The sequence below is a fragment of the Rattus norvegicus genome, chromosome 8, assembly GCF_021556685.1.
Source record: "Rattus norvegicus strain SHRSP/BbbUtx chromosome 8, alternate assembly SHRSP_T2T, whole genome shotgun sequence".
In the NCBI taxonomy this organism is placed as follows: domain Eukaryota; kingdom Metazoa; phylum Chordata; class Mammalia; order Rodentia; family Muridae; genus Rattus; species Rattus norvegicus.
This window is the reverse complement of record NC_141541.1, coordinates 118590270-118602408: the sequence shown is the minus strand read 5'-3', so window position 1 is coordinate 118602408 and position 12139 is coordinate 118590270. Positions and strand designations below refer to the sequence as shown.

Genomic DNA, 12139 nt, shown 5'->3' with positions numbered 1-12139 from the left:
CGTGGCACTGGGGTATGCACACAAAGGCACACACAGGCACACACACAAATAATTTAAGGGCTGTAGGCCTTTAACCTAGCACTCTGGAGGCAGAGGCAGGGTGACCTCTTTGAGTTCGAGACCAGCTTGGTCCATATAGAAAGCTCCAGGCCAGTCAATGTCACATCATAGTTTTTTTCTATTAGGGAAAGAAAAAAGAAAAAGAGAGAAAATGGAGGAGACCAAGACTCAAAGTAAAGGCCAGCATTCTGACCACAACGTATATAAGTCTCATTTTCATGGGAAAGCTGGAAACACCCTAAATGTCTAACAATAGAGCACTGATTGACAGAGGTCTATGGCTTTGCTTTTATTCCACTGTCCTTCAACAGTGACAATAAAGACTAGCATTTAGCTATGGCTTGGTATGTGCCTGTTTTTACAGACAAGGACTGATGTAACCAGCTGTGGGCCAGGGTTCACAGCCATCAGCATTGGTGAGGTTTGTTTGTTTGATTTATTTATTTATTTATCTATGTATTCATTCATTCATTCATTCATTCATTTTATGTATGTGAGTACACTGTCACTCTCTTCAGATACCCCAGAAGTGGGCATCAGATCCCATTACAGATGGTTGTGAGCCACCTTGTGGTTGCTGGGATTTGAACTCAGGACCTCTGGAAGAGCAGTCAGTGCTCTTAACCACTGGGCCATCTCCCCAGCTCCCTGGTTAAGGTTCTTGTGGGTTTTTTTTTTTTTTTTGCTTTGTTTTGTTTTTATTTTTTTGAGACAGGTCTCATGAAGCTCAGGCTGGACTTGAACTCCTGATCCTCAACCCACCTTCCAAGTGCTGAGTTTAAGCTTTAATGACTACAGATGTTATATTAAAATAAATAATGCAACGAATTTATTAGAGATGTAATTCAAAACCTTAATTATTTAAATTCTCTTACATTAACTATGTGTTGTGAATTTTGAATAGCATCCCATTTTTGCCAACTTTTCCAACTTCAGAAGGGAAAAACAAGAAATTTTAAATAAGTGAGCTTTCAAACGCTGCTGTTTCTTTTGTCTTGCTTTATAACCCTGGCTGGCCCAGAACTCACTATGTAAACCATGCTGACCTCAGACCCATAGTGATTCCCCTGCCTCTGGCTCCTAAGTGCTGGGTCATAGGTATATGGTATTTAGCTTCAATTATCAGATGGTATTCTTACAAGTTCATAGCTTTTTTTTTCCCTCGGAGCTGGGGACCAAACCCAGGGCCTTGCACTTGCTAGAAGCGCTCTACCACTGAGCTAAATCCCCAACCCCAAGTTCATAGCTTTTATACTTCTTTGGTTAATAGCACTTAAAACTACCTCACTAAGACTTTTCAGATGCCCTGTTATTCTAAGTCAATTGGATTTTGAACCTATAATAGAGTATGACAGTATTATGTGCCCACATGGGCGCATGAGAGAGAGAGAGAGAGAGAGAGAGAGAGAGAGAGAGAGAGAGAATGTGTGAGAGTAAGAGCATGTGTGTGAGAGTGTATGTGAGAGAGTGTGTTGTGAGAATGTGTGTGTGTGAGAGAGTGTGAGAGAGTGTGTGTGTGAAAGAGAGAGAGAGAGAGAAGAGAGAGAGACCCTGCAGAGATGTAACCTGCGTTCCCCTCTCTCTTCTCATCCCTCTCCTTCTGTTTATTTTTATTTATTTTTGCAGTGCTGGTGACTGAACACAGGCACACGCCCTGCCAATGGAGCCACAATTCCAGCTTGCCCCACTTTTTGGCAGACAAACAAGACAATGTACTTTAATTCTTAGAATAAATTTATTTGGTTTTATGTGTATGAATGTTTTGCCTCTATGCCACACCACATGAACTCCTGTCGAGTTCAGGAGAAAGTGTCAAATCTTCTGGAACTGGAGTTACTGATGGTTGAGAGCCACCCCGTGGATGCTGGGAATCAAACATGGGACCTTCGCAAGAGCAACAAATGCTCCAAAACACCGAGCCTCTTCCAAGAGAGCGAACTTTGAACATCAGTGCCCTCCCTGGGCTGAGCAGCAAGGGAAGTCCTGTGAGCAGCAGTCCAGTGACTGTGTCCTGATAAGGTGACAACCGTCTCTGTACCTTGCCCTCTCCCCATAATTAGGCCTGTGATAGCCTCTGGCTCCTTATTCCCAGGCTAGAACTCAGAGGCAGAGAGGACCAACGGTCTTCCCAGTGTCACAACCCAGTGTCCCAGTTCCTCTGGACAAAGTTCAGTCTAGCACAGGCCCTGAGGGTGGTTATCCCCGCCTCCCCCACCCCCACCTGCCTCCTCCCCCACCTGCCTCCTCCCCCATCTGCCCCCTCCCCCACCTGCCTCCTCCCCCACCTGCCTCCTCCCCCACCTGCCTCCTCCCCCACCTGCCTCCTCCCCCACCTGCCTCCTCCCCCACCTGCCTCCTCCCCCACCTGCCTCCTCCCCCACCTGCCTCCTCCCCCACCTGCCTCCTCCCCCACCTGCCTCCTCCAGCTGTGATCAATGTGGCTTTCAGTAGCCTGGTCCAAGCAGGCCTACCCTGTGGCTGGAGTTTGAGGAAGTAGGAGGCAGAGACCTGCTGCTTCTGCTGCTGCTGCTGCTGCTGCTGTTGCTTTAGTTGGAGAAGCATTCCTGGGTGGCGGGAGAGGGGGTTGTCCTGTGTTGTTTTGGGATTTTATTTTGTTTCTTGCTTGCTTTGGGTGAAGCGACCCCTAAGTTTTGCCTGCTACCTTGAGATTGACTTTAATGTGCCCCCTGGGCCTATAGTCCTTTTCAAATAGCAGCTGTTTTCCTGGCTTCCTGGTCATCTGCAGTTCTTGAAGGGCAACTGGCCTTCTGCTCCCTGTTGGGGCCTATGTCCTTATCCATCATGGCACATCCAGGATAAAGCCCTTCGAGATCCAGTTGGAAGGGCCTTGCTGAGAAGCCCCCCCCACTCACACTCACACAACACACTCACACACACATTCTCTCTCGAGCACACACACTCACACTCTCACACACTCACACTCACACAACACACTCACACACATACTCTCTCTCTCTCTCTCTCTCTCGAGCGCGCTCGCGCACACACACACACACACACACACACACACATACACACACACACACACACACACACACAGAGCCTGGCCTCCACAGCTGTTCTTCGTGAGAGGAAGATGCTGGACCTGCTTCTCCCAGCCCTCAGCAAGCAGGTGATGGTGGAAAGAAGGAAGGAGGGTGGGAGAGCAAGGTGGACTATTGCACAGGGATGTGCAAGCCCCCACTCCCTCCAAGACGGCAGCCCCTCTCCTAGGTCTCCACGGCTGCTCAGAAACTCCATCCGTGGGTAGTCAACGTTCCCGCAGGGTTAGGCTCACAATGCAGTGTTGGGGATCAACTTCAAGGATTCGCTAGAGTCAAGGCCCAGGTTATATTGCAGGATATTCAACAGAGTCAGAAAATGATCCTCCAGGGGTAGCTACCTTGTCGGCTGGAGCAGAAGCTCCTTCCACAGCACCAAGATATGGCCAGCTCAAACTGTACTATCCCTGGTTCTCCATATTCTCCCCTCCTTCTGCTTTGGTGTCCAGGGTGACCAGAGCTGCTTCTGGGCAGGAAGCCAACCCAGAAAGTCCAGGATATCCCTCAGTGCCTGTCACCATGGCAACATGCCCGCACTGCCCCCCCTCCCAAGTCCAGTACCATTCCCCCCCCAAATTCAGGACGTCAGAATGGGAAGGGCCTCCTAGATCAGTCGATTTCAGCCCCTCCCTCTGTCCCAAATGGAGAAACTGAGGCCCAAGGGAGAAGGGTCAGGGGCTGGGGGAATATGTTGGTCAAGAGCCTACCCCTAAACCTTTCCCTTTCTCCCTCCCTGCTCCCCACCACGTCAGTGCCCTTGGGATGGAGTAGAAGGTCTAAAAGTCTGATAGCCTAGGCGGGGTGCCACCCACACCTACCCTCACCCCAGTAGTGATGGCGCAGGTGGCGTCCCGGGAACCTGACACCCAAGATGAATAAATGATGCGGACTCAACCGCCCGCAGCCAGAACTCTCCGCGGCCGCTGCCACTACCACCGTCACCGCCTGCCGGTGGCCAGGGGCAGTCACCTGGTAGCTCTGTGCATCAGCCCCCTCTGCTCTCAGGACCTGTAGCGGAGCCCGCGGCAAACAGGAGAACATGGCCGGGAGGCAGCGTGGCTCGGGGCGGCTCTGGGCGCTGGGCGGCGCCGCGCTGGGGGCTTGCCTGGCGGGTGTCGCCTCGCAGCTGGTAGAGGTGAGGCATCGCATCACGGAGGGCTCGGGATGATGGCACCGTCCAGGCAGGGGCGGGCGGGTGCGGGGAGCTGACTCTATCCCTTCATCTAGCTTGGTGGGGGTTGACACGACCCCTTGCCCTTCACGCTTAGAGTCACGCCACTCTGATGGCGGCTGACTTCGGGGACACAAGGAGTTTGTGTTGTGTGGAGGAGAAAAAAACAGCTTTGCCATCCGGTCTTTGTTTTCCTAGAGGATGGGTAGAGGGGACTTTCAGTGCCCTTATCTTTCTCGACTTCTAGTCTCATAGAGGATATTCGGACCCTGTATTTAGGGCATGCTGAGGGAACTGGCCTTTCTCTACACACATCTCCCTACCTTAGGCCTGACCCGGGACTGGAAGATCCAACTAGGTCCTAGTGCTTCCTGCAAGGTTTCTAAGCAGACATGTCCTGAACAGTTCCTCTTTGGAAGAGAATAATGAGAAAAGGACAGAGACTGGGAGGGCTGGGAGGATTCTGCCCATAAAGGAGGTGAAGAAGATGGGTGGGTGGAACAAACTGGCCAGAAGCCTGACGGGGGGCCACCTGCAGCCTTTTTAATAGGAGGTAACAGAACAGACTTAGAAGTCAGGAGCTGCAGGCAAAGGGGCAGGAGGAGAGAGTGGAGGACAGAGCCAGTCACGCTCAGGGTTCTGAGGGGGCAGAGCTTTGAACTGGTGAGTCTGAGGGCAACACCCCATGATACAGAAACCTCTACCCCTGTGTATCGTGTCCCTTCTGCAACTGACCAGTGGTGTGGAAGAGGCTGTTCGAGTCAGGTATCAGTCCCCTGTAAGGGAAGCCAGGCTGGCCTGGGCCCCATGGGGCATGTAGGGCCTCTCACCAACTGCCCTGAGGCCCCTGCACAGAAACTCAGAGCAAAGGCTGTGGCCACAGGCAAGTCAGTTCTGAGGCAAGGAGTCTCCCCACTCCCAGGAGTTCATCTTCTCCCAGCTCAGCCCAGCTCAGCAGAGGAAATCACATTTGGAGGCCATCTGCCTAGATCTCACGCAAAGGCCCATCTTCTAAGGAAGCATGAGAGATAGAGGCAGGATTGGGATCCACGTCTCTTCTCACTCCAATCCTGGTGGTGCCCTCTCGACTGGGCTGTGCCTCTGAAGGAGGCAGGACCTCCAAGTCTGAGAATTTCTACCTTTATCAGGGCCTACCATAAGGTGTCTGGTCGTTGCCTGATACCCTCCACCCAAGAGCCAGATCAGGATCTTCCAGTGAGACAACCAGTGAGGCCAAAACATCGGGCCTGTGAAATGGAGAAGAGCTACTGCCAAGCCCCCAAACTCTGACGCTGCAGTCAGGAGCTGAGCACACACACATTGCTCCAACCACTCATATGCCCTCTGCCCATATATGTCTGCCCATCCGCCCACACATGCTTATCCACAGACTTCCCTGCTCTCACGGGGGTGGAGGGTTCCCAATCCACCAAAGGATAATGCTATTCAGCGCTACACTATCGCCAACTTTGCCATCAGACCGGAGAGTCCCCAGAAGCAGCTGGCACTATCCTATTCCAATTACAGGGAGAGAAACTGAGGTCTGGAGTAAAGAGGTAAGGTCCCAACCCAGTGCCTCTTAGTGAGCAGAAAAGAGCTTAGAAGTCACGTACCAGCCTATGGCTCAGTGACTCTAGGCCTAGCATAGGTTAGTGATCCCCTCTGAGAACCACCCTCCCCATGGGGGGGGGGCAGGCAGCTGCTAGATGAGAACACCTGGAAGGTGTCTATGTTTATGGACCTCAGTGAGTCTGTGGGAACGGGGGAGAGGCTGAGAAACAGGTGGCTTTCCTTTCTCAGATAGCCATGAGGGACATTCCAAGCCTGTTCTTATTGATCATTTAGGAGATGACACGTTGCACAAATGCCTGGCCTCACCCCTCTCCTTGTCCCTTAGCCAAACTTTCTGACAGACAGGATTATATCTCTTCCTAGTCAAAACTAGCCCCTCTCATCTTCCACAAGGCACAGCCATATTCCCGTAGACACTCGGGACAAAGTCATGTAACCTCGAAACATCCGGGACAGGCTGAGAATGAAAAACTCAGTTGATAGAGTGTTTGCCTAGCACACACAACCCCAGGTTCGACCCCCCCCCCCCCCCCAGTGCACCATCTACAAAAACAAACACACCCAGGGCAAAGCCATAGCTCAAAAACACCCAGATAAGTGATATGTTCTCCTTGATTTCTAGAAACATAAGGCGGGATACTATCTTTTAATGCACTGTGGTCAGGTTCTCTTAGACCTGAGGCTTCACTGTGCCTCCTAGAAACCCACGGATCCTGTCCCTTTTAGCCGCACTTATATCATTTAGCCACCTGGTGGCGCTACATTACTATTTTTCTAGGTCTATCCTGGCAGGCCTAGCTGTCTGGTGGCATGGGGCAGGAGCCAGTGTGTGGACAACTGTATGAGGAGAGTCTTATCCATGTAGCCTAGCAGTAGAGCGCCATTGGGAGAGGAGAATTAGTCTACCAGGCAGCACACCTGGCCCGTGAAACCGGTCTTGTCCTGTCTCTGGCCTTGGTCCTGAGACCCCATCAGCACTGGCTAGGGCAGGCTGTCCACATTTGCTTCTTTGAGCCTTGTTTCCCCAAGCAACAGCCTTTCTTCTAGTCGAAGTCCATGGTGACACGGTCTGGGACTCTAATCACTGCTTTTATTCTAAACCTTGGACTTTTTGAGGTCTAGGTTGTTGGCTGTGAAGGTCTGAAACATTTTGGGGATTCTAAAACGGGTGGGCTGAGTCCTTGCTGACCCCATCCCAGCCGGCTGGCCTGTGCCTGGCTCACTCCTTTTTTCTCTTGACCCCACAGCCCAGCACGGCCCCGCCCAAGCCCAAGCCGCCCCCACTGACCAAGGAGACCGTGGTGTTCTGGGACATGCGCCTGTGGCATGTGGTGGGCATCTTTTCCCTCTTCGTGCTGTCCATCAGTGAGTAGCTGTACCCTGCCCTCCCCCACCCCACCACAGGAGGAACACAGCCCTTCTAGCACCCCCCAGCCCCTTCTGTACTCCTTGGATTCAGAGCAGCAATTCTGGGCAGTTCAAATAGGCTAGGCGCTCACAAGAGGCCCACCATGGTCTCTGGCACCTCCTCACTCACACAAAGTCCCTGTGGAGGGCTGACGGGCCAGTGGTGACCCAAAGATTTCTGCTGGACCCGGGGAAGCAGCCACATGGCAATTATGTTAATTATAGGGGACTCCAACTGAATCCAGGACATGTCATCTTTCCTATGGCTGGCCTCCTGATGCTTTTCTTGCAGTTCGGCCAATTCAGAGAGCCCACACCCAGGGGCCCCAGCAAGGACACCCTCTACCAGAGGCTCCCCAGACAGTGAGCACACACAGCTTCCAGACTCTGAGCTCTACCTCTCTAAGTGCCATTTTCCAGAAATGATTCATACCTACTTTTCAAAGCGGGGGTCCATTCCTCTCCTCCAGTCTTACTGATGCAATGGGCTTGGAGTGGACCCCTCTCCCTCTCCATTTCGACGTTGGTCAGTGGAGGGGGGGGTAACAACAAGTTGAATGAACACAAGCTAAATGGGACGCCGAGGCACAAAACAAGGGCAAGGAGTGGGGGAGCAAAGAGAGAAGAAACCCACCCCACTTATAACAGCCCATAGAGGAGGGATCTTCCAGGCTGTAGACCAGAGGGAGGCTGGCTGGGAAAGGTCTTTAGAGGGGACAGTATGAGCAAAAGCTAGGAGGAAGCTGGCCTCTATGCCAGGTTTCAGATAAGACCTGTGGGACATCACCAAAAGGTACCCAAAATAGGCTAAAGTGACATTTGAGTTCTAGTGGCAGCTTTCCCAAGAGATGGCCTAGAGTGCTGGATGGCCACGGAGAAACCATCCAGATGTGAGGGGCTCTCAAGACATCTGATTTGTACAGGCTTCTCCTGGCACACAAAGTCTCCAGTGAGAATACCCTCTCCTCCCAAATCTGGGGAACTAGCTGGTGGTATTCCCAGCTTAGGCCTAGAGAGGAGATTGCTCAGTGATGGCCCCAGAAAAAGGTGTGCCTGCAACCAGAGTCCTTATATCTGGAAGGAGACCTCCCTTGATATCAAGAGGCAGTTAGCAACTGTCCCAAGGAGCCCCAGAGCTGTGAAGAGAACACCTCTGGGGTAGCCCCTCATCCCCAGGGTAACAGTTAGGAACCTGAGGCCTCTCCCAGGCCCTGCTCTCAGAGAATGGCGGAGGTGCCTGGGGCCACACCAGAAATTTGCACAGAGTCAAACTAAAGAGGCACGTGGAAGTTATCTGCAGAGCATTCTTCCACTTCTAACTTCATTCCCTAGCATGCAAAAGGGCAGGGACGGACAGTCCCTGTGCAGCAGGTCAGCGGCGGCCTTCTCCATAGCATAGCTTCTGGGAGCGATGGCAGGGAAACTATCCTCGCTGCTTCCCAGACTGCTTGAACTCCGGCAGGCATTAGTGGAGCATCCCCCTCCCCAAATTCCCTCAGGGATAGGGAATATGGCTGAATAAAGTTCCCCTGGGGCTCTCCAGAATTCTTGGTTCTGCCCCGGGCCTCAGAACTTGACCCCAAATTTTCATTCATTTTCTTTGAAGAGAAGCAAGCAGGCCAGGTCAGGATGGGCGGGCTTAGATGGGTGGGCTTGGCTGGGCAGGCATTTGTGATCTTTGTTGAACTGCCAACAGCTACACGGAGCCTTAGCAAGCAAGGTCCTCAGGGTGCCACTGGGGTGACTAGCAAAGGTGACCCAAGCCAGTAGGATTGGAGCTTGAGAAAAACCTTGAGTCCAAGACATCCACACAGGAGTCTGGGTGAGACCAAAGCAGAGCACTCTGGGTAATGAAAGACCATTGTCTGCTCAGGTCTAACCCCAGAGAGCTGTACACTGGGGCCCTGGTGTAGCCAGCCTCTTCCTACCTCCAGCATATTTCTAGATGCCAGTGGCTCCCACAGGAACCCAATCCAGTTCCCAGCAGTGGAGACTTTTAGACACTCTCTTCCATCCTGTCTATCTGTCCATCCATCCACTCATTCCATCCCATTGCTTCTCCCATTCTAAAGTCTGGGTGAGAGAAATGGGAACAAAATATTTGCCTCAAGGTACACAGTTCTGGTTGAATAAGATGACCCTAGACTACCTAGGTCTGATCCATTTCCTCAAAATAGACCTGGCTTGTCATGCCGGGCCCTTCTGTACCTCAGTAGCCTGCCAGGAAGTTCTGTCGGGTCATATTATTTATAATAAGAACCAGCCCCACCCCCTCCCTAGGGGCTGGGGCCACAGTGGTCAGATTGTGGGAGCCTTAGAAAAATAAACTCTGCCTAGCCAGCCAGGTTCTGGCAGCCCTGCTTTGTCCATCACTGGACAGGCCAGCTCCACGCTCTGCTCAGTTGACGTGGCATAGCTGCCTTTAACCAGAAAAACATCCCTGGGAGAACTCCCTCAGAAGTAAATGCCCGGTGCAGGGTCTGGGCTGTCCTCACCAGTTTCTTCCTAGGCAGGGTCCAGGCTTGTCCTCAGGGAGGCTGAAGAGGATGCAGCCACACCCTTGGGCGTTTACTACACCTCTGTCTGTGACAAGGAGGCTGGAGAAGGAAACCTGGGGTGTCTTAGGAGCACCCAGAGAGGCCTAAGTCAGAAGCACAGTGTGACTCTAGGTAGCCTTGGCTAGAGCTGTACCCTCCTCTGGTACCCAGTGTGGTCAGCGACTACCAGACCTAGACTAGCTATAGAATTTGTGGTCAACTACAATGAAAACACCAGGCTCATGTCCAAGTTGCTAAGAATTTGACAGTGAACCATTACAACTAAGCATGGGCCGGGTCATCTTAGGCTTTTGCAGAAGTCTGACGTGACACACGTCTACGCAGGCAGAATCAGGACGAGCATTTGGGTACCACTCAACCTGTCTGAGACCTCACCCTAGCCAAACTTGCTCTGATATCCATACAGTCATCACGCTGTGCTGTGTGTTCAACTGCCGTGTACCGCGGACACGGAAGGAGATCGAGGCTCGGTATCTACAGCGAAAGGCAGCCAAGATGTACACAGACAAGCTGGAGACCGTGCCTCCCCTCAACGAACTCACAGAAATCCCTGGAGGTAAGTAGTTTCCAGTTCAGTTGCAGCCTGCCCTGGACCCTGCAGCCGGCCACTTCCTCGGTCCCACTATTCCAACTGAACCTGTCCCTGCCCTCTCGCTGCAGCTGGTCCAGAGAAGGGACTGGGCATGATCCCAGGAGAGCAGAGTGCAGAAACTGGTCAGAGCCAGGCAACTAAGACAAGGAGCCTGTTTTCTAGAAGAAACTGTGTGGGGGGTGGGGGTGGGGGTGGGGGTGGAATTTAGTCGGTAAGGTCTCTTTGTCACACAAGCACAGGGACCTGAATTTGCTGTTCCAACACCTATATTAAAGACAGACAGCTATAGAAGACATCCAACACCAACCTCTGGTCTCTACACACATGCCCACACATGTTTGTACTCATAGGCATGTATACACACGTATTCCCAGGTAAAAAAGATCGGAGGAGAAAGGGCAGGAGGAGAGAGGCGTTCTGTGGCCTTTTCCTGTCTCACCACTGTGGCTTGGCCTCTTCTCCCTCCCCTCAGAGGACAAGAAGAAAAAGAAGAAGGACAGTGTGGACACCGTGGCTATCAAGGTAGAGGAGGACGAGAAGAATGAGGCAAAGAAGAAAGGAGAGAAGTGAGGGCGGCGTCCTGGAGATGGCAGCCGGGGCTGGCAGGCCCTGAAGCGTAAGTTCAGGCCGGGATCCAGGCATCAAGACTCCGAGTTCATACATGGACGGCAGAGGCTGTGGTCCAAGGGAAAGCCAAGGTCGTGGGCATTACCTCACGGCCCAAAAGATGTAGGGACAAGACTGGACTCTGTTCATTTCACATGGTCAGTCTGGGCACTTCTCACGGGCCACTGTCCCTCTATAGATATAGAGTGGCCTCAAACTCCTCTCCCCATCCAGGCAAGCTTCTGTCCCACCCTTCTTGCCAGGGGCAGAAGTGGCTATGAAGGAGTCAGGGATTGGTCGATGAGGATGGCAGGATTGAACAGATTGTTCAACAACACAGATGGAGGACTGGAAGGGGACTTGTGACATGGGAGATTCTCTGACATAGCTAGATAGCCACCCCAAAGAGCAAGGAGATTGCCCCAAGTTTGACGGTGATCTGTCCTTGGCTTCTAGGGTGTCCCCATTATCAGGAGAATCCCTGATCTGGCAAATGCCAAGCTCTGAAAACAAGGTAACAGCGTGACAGGGCGGAGACCACTGAGGGGCTGGCAGGAGGCCTAGGGCCTAAGGGCTTCTGGCTCAGGGGTGGGGTCTGAAACATAGAAGAATGAGTTGCGTGGGCCGAGTGAGAAAACCTGGGTCTCCTCACGGGAACCAAGAACTACTCAAGACGCAGTGCATGGGGTACGGACTACTGCGGTTGCCTTTTCTCTGGCCAGGACTCTGTCAGACCACCAGTCTGCCGAACACAGTGGTATGCAGGTCCTCTTCTGCCATGTCCCTTACTTTAAAAAGCATCTCTGCCAAGAAGACGAATGAAACGCCATGGAGGGGCTGGCTCCGGAGAGGGGAGATGTACGAAGGCACTTCTAGCGTCAAAATGAGGAGCTGTGCCCGGAGCTGGGGACTGAGACCCTGGAAGACTTTCCCAGTGTGAAGCCTGCTAGAAAGGTGTCCTGAGGAAATCTATAACTAAAGCTGGGTGCCTTCTCAGCCCCAGGCATATAAAACTTCACCCTGAGATGAACTTCCACCCCGGTCCCACGCTTTGCCTGGTCCTTAAGGATTCCTGTAAAAGTGACACAACATGATAGGTGCCTCAGACAAA

At 52.4% G+C, this 12139-nt stretch overlaps 1 protein-coding gene and 1 long non-coding RNA gene across 7 annotated transcripts in view; one reads left to right on the top strand and one right to left on the bottom strand.

The window, feature by feature from the left end:
- The window catches only part of Tmie (transmembrane inner ear), a 15056-nt gene extending 2917 nt beyond the window's left edge, over window positions 1-12139 (top strand). Inside the window, 5 exon segments of one of the 5 annotated variants that reach the window (NM_001109299.1) lie at window positions 1864-2079; window positions 3875-4257; window positions 7113-7230; window positions 10237-10386; window positions 10895-11818. In NM_001109299.1, the coding sequence (NP_001102769.1) occupies window positions 4162-4257; window positions 7113-7230; window positions 10237-10386; window positions 10895-10992 (462 nt within the window). In that variant the 5' untranslated portion in view covers window positions 1864-2079; window positions 3875-4161 and the 3' untranslated portion in view covers window positions 10993-11818. 5 annotated transcript variants of the gene reach the window in all.
- LOC120094265 (uncharacterized) lies at window positions 1777-4180 on the bottom strand. Of its 2 annotated transcripts, none has more exons than XR_015627395.1 (3): window positions 4092-4180; window positions 2532-2624; window positions 1777-2071 (listed from the first exon to the last, which is right to left on the bottom strand). It is a non-coding gene; the product is annotated as an uncharacterized LOC120094265 (long non-coding RNA). The 2 variants fall into 2 exon arrangements; XR_015627396.1 differs by lacking the exon at window positions 4092-4180 and adding an exon at window positions 3464-3875.